Source organism: Artibeus jamaicensis, unplaced genomic scaffold (assembly GCF_021234435.1).
Source record: "Artibeus jamaicensis isolate MK-2021 breed Jamaican fruit bat unplaced genomic scaffold, CSHL_Jam_final contig_3152, whole genome shotgun sequence".
NCBI lineage: Eukaryota > Metazoa > Chordata > Mammalia > Chiroptera > Phyllostomidae > Artibeus > Artibeus jamaicensis.
The window spans coordinates 1,989,812-2,009,064 of NW_026521729.1; the positions used below are offsets into that span (position 1 = coordinate 1,989,812).

The 19,253-nt window shown below is 59.7% G+C and overlaps 1 protein-coding gene across 2 annotated transcripts in view; it reads right to left on the minus strand.

Moving 5' to 3' along the window:
• SLC12A3 (solute carrier family 12 member 3) overlaps positions 1 to 8,881 on the minus strand; it is a 29,534-nt gene extending 20,653 nt beyond the window's left edge. For both annotated transcript variants that reach the window (XM_037141519.2, XM_037141518.2), the window contains exons 1-11: positions 8,545 to 8,881; positions 7,972 to 8,115; positions 6,584 to 6,659; positions 5,802 to 5,897; positions 5,393 to 5,532; positions 4,725 to 4,835; positions 3,633 to 3,744; positions 3,303 to 3,433; positions 1,563 to 1,647; positions 530 to 684; positions 200 to 307 (exon numbers count right to left, since the gene is read on the minus strand). In XM_037141519.2, the coding sequence (XP_036997414.2) occupies positions 200 to 307; positions 530 to 684; positions 1,563 to 1,647; positions 3,303 to 3,433; positions 3,633 to 3,744; positions 4,725 to 4,835; positions 5,393 to 5,532; positions 5,802 to 5,897; positions 6,584 to 6,659; positions 7,972 to 8,115; positions 8,545 to 8,826 (1,440 nt within the window). In that variant the 5' untranslated portion in view covers positions 8,827 to 8,881. The remainder of the gene's footprint in view (positions 1 to 199; positions 308 to 529; positions 685 to 1,562; positions 1,648 to 3,302; positions 3,434 to 3,632; positions 3,745 to 4,724; positions 4,836 to 5,392; positions 5,533 to 5,801; positions 5,898 to 6,583; positions 6,660 to 7,971; positions 8,116 to 8,544) is intronic.
• Positions 8,882 to 19,253: the final 10,372 nt, after the last annotated feature.

Here is a 19,253-nt window from a genome sequence, read left to right on the forward strand (position 1 = left end):
TCCCTGCCCCACCAGGAAGACAGTAAACAGGCACCCCATGGGGAGGTGGCCACGTCCTGCAGGAGTTTGCTCTCTGTCCCCTTTGTCCTCCAGTCTGGAACCCCGTCCCATGACCCCTCCAGGCCTCTGTAGCAGTCACCAAAGGGCCCTCGTACTGGGGCCTCCTAGATACTGACCGGTCCCCCTTCCGCAGCCTCACCTGGAAGACTTTGGCGGCAGAGATGAGGCAGGCCAGGGCAGAGGAGAGGGTGGCCCCGAAGATGCCAGCCGTGATCAGGGGTGCGAAGCCTGACACCATGCTCATGGTCTGCGGGGACACGGGGCTCAGGGCTGGCACGGCGGGGGGTGGGCCAGAGCCCCCTGTGCGGGCAAGGGCTGGGTCCTGACACCTCTGTCCGAGTCTTTACCATCACCCGGGGGTCCCAGTGCCCACCGAGGCTGGAGCAGGCCTGGGGGCCCCCACCTGAGCCCAAACCATGTCCACCCTCCGCCTGCCCCCTCCCTGCATCCGGAGCGGAGACCGTGGCACCTGGTAGTAGTTGATGAGGCCGTAGCGGCAGCTGTGCTGCTGGGAGCACTTGGTGAAGTTCCAGCCGTAGCCACAGGCCAGCCCCTCGCAGGCGCCCAAGCCGGGGGTCATGGTGTCGTTCAGGTCCCCGGAGGCGTCTCGAACCACGCAGGAGCCTGGCGAGGAAGGAGGACGTGGGGAGGGCTGTCTCCCGCCCCTCCCCTCCTCTGTCGCAGCCCCAAAGGCCATTTCCGCAGACAGGGAGGTGCCGAGGGGCGGCTCCTCTTTTCTGACGTGATAATAACGGTGCCAATAAAGACAGCGGCAGTGGAACCGCGTGCGGGAGCTCTTCTGCTGTGCCCAGCACCGCGCCAGGTACTTCGCTTGCCCCTGGGAGGCTGGCGCTGCCACCACCCTTGTCGTGTGGCAACAGAGACGCAGTGAGCCCACGTGACCTGAGGTCGCGATGTCCTCAAGACGGAGACCCGGGTCCCAGACCCTGCCTGGCTGTGACCCGGGCCACGTCCCTTGGCTGTCTGTGAGTAGCTTACCTCACAAGGAGCAAGAACACCTGTGAGGCTCTCAGGTAGAGGCGGATGTCGGCAGCTCAGGCCTGGGGTCGAAGCCCGGCTCCACCACTCAGGGGCTGTGTGACCTTGGACAGGTCACCGAACCTCTCTGAGCCCTTATTTTCTCCCCCATAAAACAGTGGAGATGACAGTGCCCAGATTACATGTGGTAATGCAAGTAAAGGACTGGGCAGTCAGCTGCTAGTGTCATCTCCATCATCGTCATCATCATCGATATCATGATTGCTGTAGGATTCTCGCACCCTTGAATCTGTAACGTCACACGTCATATTTGAAGGGCGGAAGAGCCCGGTCCGCCCCCCTCCCCATGGTCTGGTCACCACCAGACTGCCTTCCAAACGAGGTCCAAGGCTCCTCTTCCTGGGGTTGCAAAGTCCTCCCAGCCCAGCTCACCCTGTTAGAGTGCCAAACCCACCTTCCCCCAGCCCCCCACAACCCCTCCAGCCTGTGGGCCAGCTACTTACCGATGGTGGCCGAGATGGCCAGGTAGGAGATGGTGGTCCAGAAAATGGCCATGAGTGTCCCCTTCGGGATGGCTATAGCAGGGTCCTGGGGGAGGGGGAGGGAACGTCAGGCGGCCAGGAAGGCCCTGCCCTTGTCTGAGGCTGGGGGTGGGGCACAGGGAAAAGGGAACTTTGCAACTGGGGACTTGCAGAGGAGGACGGGCCACAGCCAAGGTAGGTCATAAGGACTGGAGCCCAAAGCAGGGAGGGAAACTCTAACCAACTCCACGCCTGGTCCAGTTCACAAGCTTCTGGGGCCACAAGACACTGGTGTGACGCCAGGGCTCACACAGTGTCCCTTGGACGCTAAGATGGCTGTAGTCAAGTGAAGACTCTGTTTTCCAGAAACCCGCAACCTCTGCCCCGCCGTGTGTGTGGCCCTGGGCCGGCCCAGCCCTCTCTGAGTCTGGCTGGCTGCTCCAGGCCTCGGGGGTGAGGCCAGCTTGAGCCCTTACAGCTGCCGGGGGGATGATGTTCATGAAGGAGGAGGCAGCACGTAGCACATGTGGCACAAATGATGATGACCTTGGCAGCTGCTAGTCCTTAGCATGTCCCCTGTGCTGGGCACTGCTCTGCTTTACGCAAGTTAACGCACTGAATTCTCACTTCCTATCCTGGCCCCATTTCACAGAGGGGGAAGCTGAGGCCCAGAGAGGTTTTAAGAAACTTGCATACAGTGTCCGTGATGGGAGGAGACGCCCTTCTGCGGAGGACACACTGTCCCCTGGGATGGTCCGAGGGTGGGATCCAGAAGGGAGGGGCTCCATCCGGGCTTGAGGGCATTTAGGACAGAGTGGAGGTGCCCCTGCCACCCAGCTCCGAGACCACAGCCCGGCTGTGAGTCCAGCTCACTGGGCCAGTTGTAACCTGCGAAGCTTGATGGAACATCTAGATAAATCCCCAGGCTACGAAGAGGAACTGGGAGGGGGGTCCAGCTGAGGCAGCTGACCTCGACAGGCCCGCAGGGCAGGCAGGCCAGGCGGCTGTGGGCCAGTGGGGCTGAGGTTCGGGCTTGTCCCCAGTGCACAGCTACTCGTGCATTACGGACGTGGGTCAGGAGCACCTCCGGAGCAGCTCCCGGCACTGAGCGGGGCCGCCTGCCATCCACCCGCTCACCCGCCACCTCCTGTGACCGGCCTGCCAGCGGATGCTCCTTGGGCTTTCCCCTCGTCCGCAGCCCAGCCCCAGCCCTGCCCCCCGGGAAGTTCTGCTGCAGCCCCTGTGCCTTGTCTCTCCCTCGGCCCCACGACACAGCCCTCTGCATGTCTGCCCCACACTGCGCATCTGCCACGCCTCGCCACTCTTCACTCTGCAAACATGTACCGGGCACCTTCCCTGTGTCCAACTCTTAGCAGGACGCAGAGACCCAGAGGCAGGCCCTGGGTCTCCGGCGACATAAATGGCCTGACATCACTACGACGGGCACCGTGACACTGAGGGAGCACCGGGAGAGGTGTAAGGGTGGGGTGTCATAGAGGAACAGAACTTTGCGAGGTGTGGAAACCAGGTAGGGAGTCCCAGACAGCGGAGGCAAAAGCGAGGGGAGGCACGAGGCAACACGAGGGGGCTTGGGCTGGGTTGAGCGGGACTGGACTGGATGTGAGAGGCTCTGGCCTCCTGGTGTCAGGGCCAAGGTCAGCGCCCAGTGGGAGATCCTGGTAAGCAGGACCTGGAAGAGGGGGGACTGGGTGTGCCGCTCACCCTGAGGTCCCCGGAGATGTTGGCACCTGCCAGGATGCCGGTGGCCGAGGGGAAGAAGATGGAGAACATCCCGAAGAAGGTGCCGTCCGGGCCCCGCCAGTCGGGCACCAGGTTCTGGACAAAAATGTCCCCTGGGAAACCAAGGCCTGAGTCAGGGCCACTTGCAGGACTCTGCCCGCTCCGTGGGCCCAACCGGGCAGGCAGGGACCACCAGCGGCAGGTCCTGGCCATGGAATCGGGGGCCCCATCCTCCCAGCACCCACACAACAGGCCAGATGGGTGAGCAGGTGGTCCCTCTCCCCATAGGCAGGGCCCCCAATCTGTACCTACCCCGGTAGCTGAAGAAGCCTTTGGAGGCCTTGTCATCAGATGGGGGGATCAGGGTCCCCACCAAGTAGTTGGCAAAAGAGACCATGATGACCAGGAAGAAGAGCACCTGGGCCTGGGGACATGGGACTTAGCAGTCAGATGGCCTGGCCCCACCTCTTCAGGGCACCCCAGCAGGAAGAACCTGCCCCAGGGCCTCACTCCCCTGTTCACTCATCCATCCATCCATCCATCCACCCATCATCCATCATCCATTATCCATCCATCCATCCATCCATCCATCCATCCATCCATTCATCCATTCATCCATCATCCATCATCCATTCGTCCATCCATTCCCTCACTTGTCACCCATCAGGCTGCTGGCTCTCCTCCAGGAGCCGATGCCACCACAGGGCTCTTGTCTTGCGGATGGACAGGGGACATGAGCGTAGTGTAAGAACAGGGCTGCCATGGGGACGGGGTTGGGGGCTACTTTAGCAGGGTGGCCTGCACTTGTGTCTTCGGGGGTCCTGAAGGAGGATGAGTGAGCAGAATGATGAGGCAGAAGCTTGGTCCGCTCAAGGGGCAGCGAGGAGGCCGGCGCAGCTGGGGTCGGAGTGGAGGAGGGTGACAGGAGGGGTGGTGGGGGCCGGGTCTGGCCCGGTCTGCCATCTGTAGCTCGACATCTGTCCTTCCCCCATTTCACAGTTCACACGGGGACCTCGGTCCCTCAGCCGCCGGTTGTGGCCGTGGGACCAGGTTGTGGACCATGGGATTTAACCGAAAGGGATAGTTCCCTTCCTGCTGACTGGTGGCGGCCAACACGAACCAGTAGATGAGGGTCACACCCGGGGTTGGAGAGGCCACAGGATGGAAGGAGACTGGGACCTGAGCCCCAGGAACCAGGGACACCTGAACTGTTACAGGAGAGAGAACCGAGGGACTCTCGTTTAAGGCCCCTTCCTTGGGCCTCTTTGTTGTGGGAGCAGGTCCTGAAGCCTTGCTGATACTGATACAGACAGGGAGAGGCGGAACCAGGAGCAGGGCCCATTCTCACTGCCCCCACTTCTCCACTGCCCACTCACGCGCCCCCTCCCCAACCTGGCTCCTCACCTTGGACTCCCACTCCATGCCAGCCAGGGAGATGGCCAGCAGCACAGTGACGGTGACGACGCCGATGATTCGGATGTCGTTGGTGGGGTCCACGATGGGCGAGCCGTACTCCTGGGGGAGGGGAACAGGCCAGGCTGTGAGCTGCGCGCTGCGCCCCGCCCAGACGCCTCCGCCTGGACTCCCTGCTTTTGCGGCAGCTCTCTCCCCAGGAAAGCACAAGTCCAGACGCCTTTCCCGCCTCGTGGGGGTGTCCGACCTGCGGCCCAGGGTGGCTGTGAATGCCACCCCACACAAAATCGTAAATTTACTTAATTGTGATTATGTGTCGTGATGTATTTAGTAGGTGGCCCAGAGCAACTCGTGTTCTTCCAGTGTGCCCGGGAGACGCCAAAAGGTTGGACCCCCCAAAAGGTTGGACCCCCCGGCTACAGCCTCCAAAGCAGCAGCTGCTGGGCCTGGACAGTGGGGCTCCGAAGGCAACACGCACACCTGAAGGGCCTTCGGGGAATGGCCTTCCTTTGATGACACTGTCACCGTCACCCACAGCGATGAGATGGTGGCCTCGGTCCCTGACGGGCACACTGGGCCAAGGAAGGCCCAGCCCGGATGGGGTGAAAGAGGCCAAGGCAGGCTGTGGGCCCCTCCGCCCGGGCTCAGCCCTGCCTCACCTGGAGCAGGTCCCGCACGGTCTCCGAGAAGCCCACAGTGTGCATGGCCACACCCACGGCGTTGGCGAAAGCAAAAATGAGGCCGATGGAGCCCCCTAACTCTGGGCCAAGACTCCGGGAGATGAGGAAGTAGGTGCCACCTATTGGGGACAGAGGAGTCGGCTGGCTGGGCTGGATGAGGGCAGGAGAAGCTGGGTGGCCTCGGGCTCTGTGGGGCCCGTGGCACAGGAGGGAACCTGGATCATCCTGCCCAAAGCCCTCACCTGGAACCAGAAGGAGCAGCCTGGGGTGCCCCAGTGTTGGGGGTGGGTAGGGAGCAGTTCAGAGACCCAGCCCCAGGGTGAAGTCTGGGGGACCTATAAGAGGAGGTGGGTAGGGAAAGGCAGTCGGGGGGGTGGCGGGGGCCCACCTGACTTGACCTTGCCATTGGTGGAGATGGCCGAGATGGAGAGGCCAGTGATGGAAGTCACGGTGACCGAGAGCAGGATGATGATCCAGGTCAGCACTGTGGGCATGGGTGAGGATGTAGTCACCCCAGAACTCAGTGGGGGCCTTTCCCAGGGCAGGAACCTGAGTCAGCTGACTGGTTCGCTCTGCAACTGAACTCACTTCCCTTCTCTGAGCCTCTGTTCACTCATCTGAAAAGTAGACTCTGTCTACCTCCTGGTCTAGCCTGAAGAGTCAGGGGCTGATGAGCCAACAGGTAAAAGGTCATTAGGTATGGAAGCAAAGGTGCCCTTTTTAATAATAAAAAATAAAGCAAGAGGTACCACTTGGTGAGCGCCTCTGGGTGCTAAATCCCATGCCATTTACATGCAACACAGAAACCCAACAGCAGGTCTGTGAAGTGGAGACAATTATCACCCCCCTTTTACTGATGAGGAAACTAAGGCTCAGAGAGGTTAAGAACCTTGTCCGAGGTCACACAGCGTGGTCCAGAGCCAGAGCCATCTGAACACTGGTCTGTCTGGAGTGCAGGTTTCTAACCTGGATGCTCTGTAGTAGAAATTGGCTCTAAGAGATTAAGTGGCTTGCTGAGGGCAACCAGAGGCAGGGAGGGCCCTCAGAGCTGCTGATTCCGTGTCCCATGCTCCTCTGCCACATCTCCCGACCTGTGTCACCGCAGGGGCCCAGGGGCCCTGCAGCCCAAGTTCAAGCACACCTTCCCCAACCCCCCAGGGTGGAACTCACCGATGCCTGCCTGGGCCGTAATCCACGGAAGCCGCAGGTAGAGGATCACACCCCAGATGTTGAGCATGCACCGGATCTGGGAGGAGAGCGGGTTGGGTGTCACGTGCGGGGTGGGGGTCGGATACCCCTCGGGTGAACACACAGGTCCCTGTCCCCAGTCCTGCCGTGTCAGCTGGCACCTAGGCCTTGGAGACGCCTGGGTAATTGCTTTGCTTCACCCAGTTCAGTGGCCCTCTGGTTTTGTGGGGCATCAAGCGGAGGGAAGGAACCCAGACACCCACCTGCCCCTCCCACCCACTTCCCTGCGCTCCCCTGGAGGCCTGAGGATGGGCTTTGAGTACCACCACCCCTGCCCTGCTCCCAGCCCACGATCCTGTGTCTGGCAGCCCCAGCCATGGCCGCCATGGCCTGTTGGCCAAGGGCCTGGCATTTCGGGGCAGCTCAGCAAATGCTAGCTGAGCCAACGCCCCACATCCAGGCAGAAATCCAGTCTCAGGTGCAGAGGCCTTGGCTGAGGCTGATATTCCCCAGGGGAAGGACTGCACCAGCCAGGCCGGGTTGAGACGGGCATGTGGGAGATTTCTAAGGCCTCCCATCTGCTCTGAGATACCAGACGGGCCATGCTGGGCTCTGGCCACCACAGTCCAGGCGGGAGATCCAGCATCTCCATGCGAACCTCTGGGGGTGGAGTGGGGCTCACCGTTCAGATGGAGAAACCGAGGCACAGCCAGGAGGCAGTTTGGCAGAATTAAGGTCAGAACTTGGGCCCACTGCCTCCCAGAGCAAGACTAATGTTTTCTCTTAAATCTCATGCAACCCCCTCTGTAAAGTCCCATAATGTCTTCCAAAGCCAAAGCCAAGTTCACTTGATCCTTCACTGTCTGGAGACTTATTGGTGCTCTGTCTGCACCACAGCAAACCTTCCCCTTCCCATCATGGAAAATGAGAAAAACGCGCTGTGGATTTGTGTGGTTAGTGCTGCCCTCTTATGGCTGCTCTGGGGAAACACAGTTTCTTCTAATAACTCCAAAGCAGGCCTTGCTTCAAGCACTTTACATCTATTAACTCGTGCAATGCTCGTCATTTGCCAGATGAGAAAACTGAGGCACAGGTCAAGTAACTTGTCCAATGTCACAGGACAAGTGAGTAGCCAAAAAGAGATGTGCCTTAGGGCCAGGTCTCAGTGTCTCAGTCTGGGGGTGGTAAACAAAGGTCAGGAAGTACAAAACTAGAGAAAATTTGAGGTCACTATGCAGATGGAGAAACTGAGGTCCAGGATGGGCCTCGGGTCTGCCCTGGCCACTAAGGCCTGCGAGTCAGAGCTGAGGCTGGTTGGAGCTCTGTCTGCCCGCCAGTGTTCCCAAACACCCACCCCACATCCCACTCACCATCACGCCCTTGACCCAGCCAAAGCGCACAGGCTCCCCGGGGCTCTTCTCCACGTTGGTGCCTGCCTCGTCCTCCACGAGCCCATCCGTCATCTCGTGGCTGGGCTGGCCGTCAAAGGCCAGGGCATGCAGGTGGCTGCCTTCCTGTTGGGGGCCGGGAACTGTGGCAGGTGAGGCAGGCAGGGCTCCTGGCCCTCCACCCTCCACAGTCCAGCCTCCCAGGCAGCAAACCCAGAAAGCCTCTTCTCTGATGCAGACCTTGCTTCCTCTCTGCTCCCTGTTGCTTTCAGGGGTGCTCAGCCTCTGTTTGCATGCTTCCAGTGACTGGGAGCTCACTACCTCTCCAGGCAGCCCTAGTTCGCTTGATTAGGTTGCTGGCGACTGGGCAGTAAACATTACAACATGTGCTCAGAGCCCCATAGCTCCCCCGACCACATTTCATCAGGGCCTCTCGACTCACAAGGAAGACACATCTTCATGGCAGAGATGAGAGAGCCGAGGCTTAGAGAGGTTAGGTCACTGAGTCAAGGTCACACAGCAGGGAAGTGGCCAACCTTTTGAGATGATGCTTACCTTAAGGAAGGAGTGCAGGTCAGCTAGTGTGGGCCGGACCTTTCGGGGCTCACCGGGCAGGGCGCTGTTGGCATAGTGCTCGTAGGCTGGCACCACGTCAACAGTGTTATAGCCAAAGGTTCGCATGTATAAGGTGCTGCCGTGGGTCAGGTGGCTAGGGTGGCAGGTGTCATAGGCCGCTGGTGGCGGGGGCTCATCGCCCCCCAACAGTGTGCTAATGGTGAAGCGCCCACTGCACAGAGTGGGGTCCCCAGGCGTCTCAGACACTGGCAGCTCTGCCATTGTGGCTCTGGGTGTCCGGAGAGGGGGCCGGGGTCGGTGGGGACACACAGGGTGACTTTATAGGCTGGGCCTGCAGCAGAGAGGAGGCAGGGGGGTTGGCCTGAACCGCCCACAGCTGGCGAGCAGGGTCCCTGGACAGGGTGGGAGGCAGAGCACGTGTCCACTGCCGTCCTGCCCACCGTGTGATCGCTGAGATAGTGGCCTGCCTGGGACCGGAGGAAGGCGGGGTGCAAGGCCTGGAGCCCCGCCCCAGCTGGGAAGGGCCACCCCAGCTCCTGAGGTCCCCGCTTCCCTCCCGTCCCCTTGGTACATGCCCTGCATGCTGGCTTCTGGCTCTGCTTCCTGGGTGTGGGCAGCCTCTCAGCTCCCTGTCACCCCTGCTGGGCTTGTGTCATCTTTCAGCCATTTCGCCCAATAAATCTTTACTGTGCGTCTTCCATGCCATGGGTGGTGACAGGAGCTGGGACCCCCACAGCACACCCGGTGGCTGTGCTCATGGTGCTGCTGAGTCGGTGGGGAATGGGACAGGGACACAGACCAGGCAGGCTGTGTGGTGAGCGCAGCAACTGGAGAGGGTGCTCTGGAAGGGGCCCGGGTGGGGGCAGACAGGACCAGAGTCTTGGAGGACGAGGCAGGGGATGAATGGAGGCCTCAAGGCCACCAACAGCTCTAGGCATCTGAGCTTGGCTTGTGCTTGGCTCCGGCCACCCTGGGGAGGGAGGACATGGAAGGACACCTTTTCCCCTCTCCCTACTTTGCCTCTCAGACCTGGGTTCTCAGAGCTCACACAGGTCCCCAGACGACCAGCTCCGAGATGCTCGGCACCCTCAGGACTTCACGGTGTCCAACTTGAGTCAGCCCTTGGGGACCGAGAGCTTCTGGAGGGCCCGACTGGCTCATACTGTCCCCCTTCATCCCCGGTTCTGAGGGCCCCGGGACCAGGGTGCGCTGGGCTGTGGGGCTGGGCAGCAGGAGCAGGTGGAAACGCTCAGACTGTGTAAGGTTAGAAAGCTGGGTTGGGGAGTTGCCCTCCAGGTTAGGGGTGCTTAACCGGGAGTCCAGGAGCCCCGCAAAACCGTGGACAAGGTTTTACACCCAAGCGTTCTTTTCCGGAAAGGAGAACGTCCATTCCATCCAACCCGCTGGCCGGTCTGCACAGGCACAGGTCTGAGCCGATCACATTCACCAATTCCAACCAACTGAACAGCATAGAGCGGGTCCCCGATAAATGCATGTTGAGTGAATAACAAAGGGGACCAGGCCAAAGAGGAGCCGTTGTAGGAACGATTGGGGGGCAGAATTACCCCAAGTGGCGTCAGTGCCAGGGACCACTCCCCAGGGCTCTCCCTGCCAGGCCGGGCGTGGAGATGAGCTCAGGATGACAGGGCACAGTGACAAACCGGAAAGGTAGTGACCACTGTGAAACTTGCAAAGTTTGTCTATTTGCCTGACGTGTGGATTTCTGTTTAAAGACCTCTCAGGGGCTCCGTTACCCCCGGGCTTGCCTCCCCCCTTCCCAGGAGCTCCAGCCCCTCCCCAGAGAGGCTTCTGCAGGAGGGAGTCCCCCCACCCCACGACAGCTGCCATTGGGGGGGGACTCCAGGGCAAGGACCCCCGTCCTGGTCAATGTTCCACCTTGGGGCCCCCCCGCCTTGGGCAGGGAGGGGCCTGTGGTTACTCATTCCCTCCCTCTGGCCTCCTGGGGCAGATCTTATCACCCCCTCGCTCTTAAACTGCCACCTGACAGACGAAAATCACAGCTGCCCCACGTCCCCTTACACCATTCCCACACACCCTGCCCCTGGGGAAGCTGTGGAAAGTTCCTGATTAAGATCTCGGGGGAGGGAGGGGCAGGGTGAAGGGGCCACAGATCGGCTGGGTGGCCCTGGGTGACCCCTTCCTCCTCCCTGAGCAATACCCAGGCCGGGTCAGCTCCCAGGTCCCTTCCAGCCCTGGAGGGCACAGTGGCTGCTTCTATGAGCCTTTCCTGCCCTCCTCCCCCGGCCCCCACATCTCTCTGGGGCGGGAAGGCCTGTAAGCAGGACCCCTCCCAGGGCCTGGCAATGGAACAGGCTGAGGGGATCGTAACAAGACCAATGACAAAGCACAAGAAACCCCCTTTAGAAAGGGGGTCCCTGTGTGTGGACGGAGCTGCAGCCATTTGAGAAATGTTCACGGAGGCCCCCTTCTCGACGGGCACACAGTGCAGGGTCAGACGCAGTTCCTGCCTCCCAGGAGCTCAGCTCCCAGGGGGCGCCCAGAGCCCTTCAGGTCTGAGACCCGCACCCAGAATCAGGTGTGCCTGACCAAGCAGAGCCCTGCAAAGGGGCCGCGGTGGGTCTCAGGCTCCAGGTCAGCTCTCAGTTTCTGAACGACTTTGAGCAAGTCACCTGACCCCAAGGGGCCTTGGCCAGGTTGACCCCTGGCTGAGCGGCTGGGGGCCCTCACCCCACTTCCTGATTCTCAGGATAGAGAACTGGGGCGCAAAGGAGCTGAAAAGGCTCAGGGATCAGGAAACTCCTGGAGGGGGAGCTCGAGTGCAGGCACCGGATGTTGAGGACAGCAGGGCCTGGCAGTGACCTCTGAACCTCAGGGCCACAGAGGCACCTAGGCATTCATTGTGCCCCGCCTGTGTACCAGGCACTGAAACTCGCAGCCTTGTTCTGCCTGTGCGGGCAGAGCAAACACAAACCAGCAGAGGAGGGGAGAGGTGAGGAGGGCGTGGGTGTGGTCAGAGGGGGCTCTGGGGCATGGGGTCAGGGAAACACACTGGTCAGTGCAAGGGAAGACAAGGTGGGTGGAGATGGGGGGGAGAAGGGAAGGAAGGGTGGGAGATGAGGCCGAAGGGGGTCCAATGGTTTCTTCATCCATACACATTTATTGAGTGCCTACTGCATACCGCCACACCCTGTGCTGGGCAACACAGACACAAGGAACAAGACAAAGGCCCTGCTCTCCTGGAGCTCACATTCTAGTGCGAGAGACAGTAAACAAGCGATCATAACACACTCGGTGATTGGTGCTGTGAAGACAACACAGCCTTTTTTTTTTTGGAGGGGCATTTAGGTCCTTCTGAGGATGAGCTATTTGAGCTGCACTCCCATAGGGAGAAGAAGCCACCCATCTGTGTGCAGGGGTTCCAGACAGCGGGCAGAGCCTGTGCAAAGGTCCTGGGGTGGGGTGCTTGGGGCTTCAGGACAGCAAGGGAGCAGGTATGGCCAGAGCAGAGGGACCAGGGAGAGGGCCTCTGAGACATGGAGGAGGGACCATCTAAGCATAGAAGTTTCATGTTCTGTCATGTGATGGTCAGATTTCTATTTTTCAAAGATGCCTTTGGCCACTGTGTGGGGAACAGACTGAGGGAGGCAAGGTCAAGGCGAGGCCAGCCGGGGGCCAGGGCATGTGCGCAGTGGTGGTGGTGTCAGGCCAGGGGGGCCGTGGCAGGTGGCAGGATGGTGAGCAGTGCTGGGCGTCGGGAGGCAGAGCCGACAGAACCACCGGCTCCAGAGCAGAGGGGAACAGGGGACTCTGGCGGGGAGATGCGGTCTCCTTGGTGAATAGGGAAAGCTGGAGAGAGGGGACTTGAATGCCAGGGCAAGGAGCCTGGCCCTGGTCCTGGGTGGCAGGGGAAATCTGCAGGGGTCAGCAGTGGTGGGGTGAGCGGGGTGAGTGGGGCGAGGCGGGGCCAGGGAGGACGGGAGGGACCAGGGCAGCAGTCAGCAGGGATGAAGCCCCAGCTGGGAGCCCTGGGCGGATCTGCGCATCACTCAGCCACCGCTGACACAGGCTGATTTTTGGTGCCACGCGGGAGGGGCCAGCACCAGCATTTTTGGGAAAGCTCCCTGGCTGCCCCGAGGAGTACCCTGCTCACTATGAAGAACAATCTCTCCCACAGACTCCCCACCGCCGCCGCCCCACCCCAGGTCCGCGTCCGCCGGGTCCCACGAGGCTCGCCTGGAGAGGATGGGTATGATGCAACCCTGGTGTCGTGAAATAGCCGGGTAAGAGGATGCGCTGCTCGTCGGCCTGATTCACAACACCAGCTGCAGCAACGATACCAGAGCTCCGCCGGCTTCCTCCTCTGGGGTGGCTCCGTGGCTTGGAGACTCCGACTGGAGTCTGGGAGGCCCCGATGGCCACAGTGGAGCCAGGGCACAGGGCTGTGAAGGAAGGAGGCTGGGTCCCTGCCCACGAGGGGCTCACAGACTTGATGGTCTCCAGGGAGAGGGGAGGGGACACGGAATCCTGAGCAGGACGGCGGGGCAGAGCAAGAGCAGAGGGACGGGCCCCTGGGAAGGCCCAGTGGGGCCAGAGGCTGGATTGCAACCCCCCAGCAACCAGGACCAAGACACCGGGGTCCCTCCTGAGCCCTGCTGGCCATGTAAGTGTGTCTGCTGTGTCCCTGGTCCTTCTACCCAGACAGCATCAGAGCAGTCAGACTCTGAAGTCCCTTGAAGCTACTGGCCGCCAAAGCAAAAAGGGGCATGTGCTTGATGAGTTAACATCGTTTTACTGTTAAAGGAAGGACTTTTCTTTTTCCTTCCTCATGGTCAGACTTGCTTTTTTAAAAGCCTATTTCGCCAACATTCATTCCAGAAGTAAGTGTGGGGTTTACAGTCTGGCTGTTTTGGAGGACAGACAGAGGGACAAGGAACGATTACTATCCTCAAGGAGCACACAGTTCATCAGAGGAGCTAAAGCCAGCAGTCGCCTGGTCCTGAGGCACAGATCCCTGGCTAAAATGCTACGTGGGCTCAGAGAAGGGACAACTTCCTCCCACCGGGGCAATGGTAGAGTGTGGTGTATGAAATAGCAGAGGTAGAATCAAGGCAAAAGAAATAAGCTACCATTTAATGAGGGAAATGGCCAGACGTTAGCTTGGAGCTTCCTGGCAGCCAAGGCAAAAAAAAAAAAACAACAAAAAACCAAAACCAGAGAACTGTGATCAGTGGTCCCTTCTCTGATAAAAGTGAGATTTCATTTTTTGGCCCCCCTCCTACTCTTCCGATGGAGGGATCTCCACCAGCCTTTTACCCCTCTGCCCAGGCTTAGCTGAGAAGACTTCTAACACGGGAGTGGCCTGAGTTCAGGCCAGCTGCGTCACCATGCACTGAAGCGGTGATTCCAATAAACGTTCAGTGCTGTAGTAACAGAGATGACCACCTGGAGCTGATGGGGCCTAGCGCTGCATTTTCAAAACACACCTTTAGCTTTTCTGACTTCACCACGAACCTTTTTTATCTTGAAAGCATGACCATTCTGCTTGGTTCTGAGCTCCATGGGTGCATTTCCGGCCGGAATGCACGTTAATGTGCCCTTGGAGAGCCCGGAGTCGCTGACCGGCTCCTGCAGCAGGGGAGGGAGGGCTTAGGATCACCGGGCTGCTTTTCCAGGCTTAGCCAGCCGTCTGCACGCCTCCCCGGAACCGGGCCCAGCCCTAGTCACCGGGAGGGAGTGGGGCGCATGTGAGGCAAAGGAGGCCGGGACCACGGGACTCGGCACCACCTACCTGACTGCTTTGGGCCTGTCCCTCTGAGCTAGTTTTTCCATCTGTCCGATGGAGAACTCCTCCCAGTCAACGGGGCTTTCCAGGGTCAAGAGAGGAAACTTGTGGAAGCAGTGTTTCAGAGGACATGAATGGTGCTCTACAAATATTACATGAATATGGATAAAACGATACACAGGCATATGCAAACATAAGCAAATACATGAAGGATAATATGTTTGGTCCCAGCTCTTTAGCTACCACAAAAGATGGGAGGGAAGCAGCCCCTCCTTGACTGTTCAAGTCAATGCTTTCCTGTTACCAGTGGCTGCTAACATTTGATAGAAACCAGAGTCGGGGGATGGGGAAGGGAGGGGGAGGGGGAAGACCTGCCCAGGAGCAGAAAGCGGAAGCCCAGAGGGAGCGGGCCTGGCCACGTGCAGCCACCATCAGAGCTCAGGCTGTGGTCAGAAATAGCCCTCCAGAGGGTCCCAGAAGCTCCGGGAGCCTTTCCCACTCACCGGGTTGCCACTTTAGCAGATAGACACTTGGAATAAGCTGTGGACCTGCTTCCTACCCCAAAGCAGAATCCCAGAGGGTCTTCTGCTGGGGGTCTCCCAGCACCCCAGGGTTCAGCTGCAAGACGACATTTGCCTTTCAGGCTACATTTGTGCTACAGTGGGTGGGGGCTGGACCCAAGGGGGGTCCCTCCCCCAGATGGGTTGCTCTGCTGAGGTGCAGGTCCCACAGGGCACCCAGCCCCACAGCAGGGAGTTTGAGGGGCTCCTTATGCCCGGGCAGCTCGGTTAGCAGCAGTAGCAGCGGCTCTGAGCACCGAGCACGTGCCCCGCAGGGGATGAGGACCAGCCCGACCAGGCACGTGTCTGCCCAACGGTGGACACAGGAAGGCCGGGCTGCAAGAAAGAACATCCCACATGAGGGGCTGGGAGTCACACCGAGTTGTCAGATGTCACTCACTTGTGATTTCCTGGGAAGCGTGACACTGCCCCCGCCCAACACACACACAGTGACGTTCTTCAACTGATGCCATGTTTACTGGTCAAACACCAACATCAAAGGCGGGCTGACTGACTGGCTTTGACATAAATGGGCAAGCTGACCCAGTAGGCCTGGGTGCAGGGTCTGTTTTCCTTCCCAGTGAGGGTTTTCATCTCCTTACTCAGTGCATCTCAGACATTCGATGGTTCGTTGAAAACCTGTGTTGAGGAGTGGGGAGGGGATTCGTATCCCCAGCTTCCAGGCAGGGCAAGGGGCCTTGACTCTGTTCTTGACCCAGGGCATGAAAGTCACCTGGCGAGCTTTTAAAAACACTAGTCGGTGCCTGGGCCCCTCCCCAGGCCCATTAAGTCAGAGGCTCAGGCTCAGGGGCTTGCAAACCAGCACTTTGGAGGGGCTCCCCAGGCAGTCCTGACGGGAACCAGGGCTGCGTGCGAGCGGGAGTGGGCAGCTAGAGGACAGACGCGCTGACCAGGGCCGTGCACAGCTGAACCCAGCTCTCCTTCACACAGGCTGTGCTGACAGGGAGCTCCTAAGAAATGACCATCCATGTGGTGAGAGGTTTCTAAGAGCTTATTTCGCCTGGGTGGACACATGATTTCACAGTGGCCACTGCCCTTTACGCCGGATTCTCTGCCCAAGGCCAACAGGTGCTTTTGATCATTGGTTTGTACAGACCAGTGTGCCCCCCCCATTTGGACCACCCCTCCTCTCTCCAACCCCACCCCCAGAAGCTCCCCGCCTCCGAGTACTCACCTCCCCGGCAAGGTGGGTTCCCTACGGTCAGGCCAGGAAGGGCTGCAGGTGAAGCCCTTGACCTTGGCAGGTCTCCATCTGGCGCCAGGGCCCCTCAACTCACCTGAGTCCTGCTGCTTCACCTGCTTCAAGGTCGTGGGCATGATTAACAGCTGCTTCACGCCGCTGGGGCCAGGCCAAGGTCGGAGCTGGACTCCCTGTATCCGGGGCTAGTGGGATGGTCACACCCACACCAAGGCCCTGCCTCCGACCCCCGTGGCTGCAGCCAGGAGTCCTGGTCACTTGGCTCCCTCATCCCCGACACGAAGTCCTGGCCCTTCCATTTCCCAAGGCTTCTGGTTTCCTTCCGTTCTGTGTGTGCACTCACGCACTCACACCTGCTTGCCCCTTTCCCCCCAGCACACCTACACTGAGGAACGTGGGGACTGTGTCTGGGCATCCAAAATCAGCCCGCAGTTCTTAGCCCCGCGGCCTGCGGGGGCTGCCGAATGGCGAGGCTCTCGGGTCGGCCTGCGGAGAGAGAGCCGGTTTTGTAGGAAGGGGCCGGTCCCACCAGGAAAATGTGGCTCCTTGAGGGCAGGGAGCTCGATCCATTCACTGCTGTGTCCTGGTGCCTGGGACGACGCCTGGCACAGGGCAGAGGCTCAGACGTTTGTTAACTGCCTTCTCCACTTGGCAGTCACCGAAAAACAGGACTTACACGTTGAACTGGACATGTCGACGTCTGTCCCCCAATAGCAAATTTTTAGCCTGATGGCTTTAATCTCATTTTGTCTCTTGGGGGGAAAAACAGCTACCCCGGGGGCAGGGGAAACTGCTTCCACCCTGCACCCGTGTGAGACCCACTGTGAAGGGAAGAAGCCACGAGGTAGAGGACACACCTGCGGCTCTGGCGGCCTGTCCACACCAGGCGCAGGGCGGCCAAACGAGCCTCCCTGAGGGCTCCCGTGTGACATGTGACAGGGAATAAGGAGGCGATCCCTAGAAATTCACTGACTCTCCCCGAGAGGCTAAGGGAACTGGCACCCCACCGTACTCCTGAGCAGAGAGGACGAAGAAGCTGCCCTCGGTCCCACGGCGCCCAGAGGTGAAGAGGGGATTTCTGCCCAACTTTCGGGCCGCCCCATGGGCTCTGCCTGCCCCTGGGACATGCCGGGCCCTGAATCCTGGCGGGGCTGCTGCCCGCTTATTCCACTTGGGGCTCTGTGCACCGAGAGCCAGCTGGGGGGTCGTCCTCCCCTTCCCTGCCCCCACTGGGGCTGAGCTCCTTCCTTTCAGAACTGAGTTTTCAAGGAAGTCTCTGACTCCTTCTAAGGCCCTGTGTGCTTTCTAATGTGGATGGTCGCTGCTGTCGGCCCCCAGAGAGCTCAGCCAGGAACCTGCCGAGTGCAGGAGGGTCCAGCTGGGCCGTGAGGGGGACGGCGCCTCCAGACTGGTGTATTTGGGACCTAGGCTTCTGTAGCAACTGAGGGAAGGAATTTCCAGCTGACCTCCCCCAGGATGACTTTCCCAGGCTCTGGGCGAGTGGGGGGATGGAGGGTTGCTGCCCACCACCCGTCCTCACACTTCTCTGTGGCTGTTGGCTTCCTAGGGCTTCTGTGGAAACCTGACCTTTCCTAGGGAACCGCCAAGGTTCCTCTTGTGTTGGGGTGACCACCTGGTTGGCATTTTTAAAGGTTCTAACTGAGGCCTGGCTCAGTGGATTGAGCTCTGGCCTGCAAACCGAAGGGTTACCGGTTCGATTCCCAGTCAGGGCATATGCCTGGGTTGTGGGCCAGGTCCCCAGTAGAGGGCACACAAGAGGCAACCACACATTGATGTTTCTCTCCCTCTCTTTTGCCTTCCCTTCCCCTCTATCTAAAAGTAAATGAAATCTGCCTCTGAAGAGGCTGCCAAATCCCCAAAGAGACCGTTAAACCCTAAGATAGGATGCAGAGGCACTTGCACGAGGCCCAGACTCCTAGGTGATTCACCTAGGAGAGGCCAGGAACGGCCTCCCTGGAGCCCCAGGGGCCCCAGCAAGCCCAGGAATCCCCTGCAAAGGGAGTGGGCTGGAACTCTCCCATGCAGCCCCTCGGCCACCAGGCAGCTGGAGCCAAGTCCCTTCAGAGCTTCTGATTGGGCCAGGTCCCCCATGGGTAGAAAAACAAACACCCGCTTCCTTTTCAGCCATTTGCATGTCCCCAAGCAAAATCCCTGGCCCCAGACCATGGACACGCCCTTCCTGGTCAGAGACAGGCAGATGCTGTCCCAGAAAGCGGGGGATGCATCTGTCTTGTGATTAGGTGCAAGTCTCGCCCACCATGTGACCAAAACATAGTCCCCCAGTCCCACCTGCCCCTAACCGGCTCATAACCCCCATCTAAGGTGCTTTCCAATAAGAATGCAAAATAAACGGCCACAGGCAGTTACTCAGCATGCTGGCTTTCTCACCAAGATGCTCCCACTCTGTGGCCCCTCCAGACGAACCCTGACTCTGCGCAGGCCCCTGGGCAGGGCACTGAATTCCAAGGCTGGTGGGGGAGAGCAAGGCTCCGCAGCTGGGGTGGGAGTCTGTACTTACAGAGACCTGTGGGGACTTCGCAGACCCAGGGCCCGGGCAGGGAGTGGAGAAGGGCCTGGCTCGGCGCCCCCGCGGCTGGGAAGAGGCGCTTCTGCTGCCTTTGCAGGAGCCCAGGCTGTGCTAAGGACACTCCCAGGAAAGGAGGCCCGAGAGAGGTTTCTGCTCCACTGACGAACTGAACAAAGGGGCACATGGCACTTTGGGAGAACATTCCAGAAAGGCACTGGCTACAGACAGGGGTGGTGGTCAAGGAACCATCCTAAACAGAGTAAACGCAGAAGTTACTGCACAGGAAGGAACAGGCAAACCGCATACACCGACGCTCGCCCACCCTGTCCCTTCTCCCCACGGACACCACACAGAGTGACAATGTCAGAAAGGCAAAGACAGAAAGAAAATAATCGGTCAACTGAGTAAAACACAACTCTCCCCAGTGTGTTTCTGATGAAAGTTACTGATCAAGCAGAAAAAGGCTGGGCTCTGCCTGCTTCTTTATAAAACGCACGTTTGAAGTTCCCGACCCAAAAACACCCGGCGGCCCCGGCGGCTGAGGCCCAGTCCCCTCTCAACCCGTCCCCTGGCTCCTCTAAACCGGGTCCCAGTGAC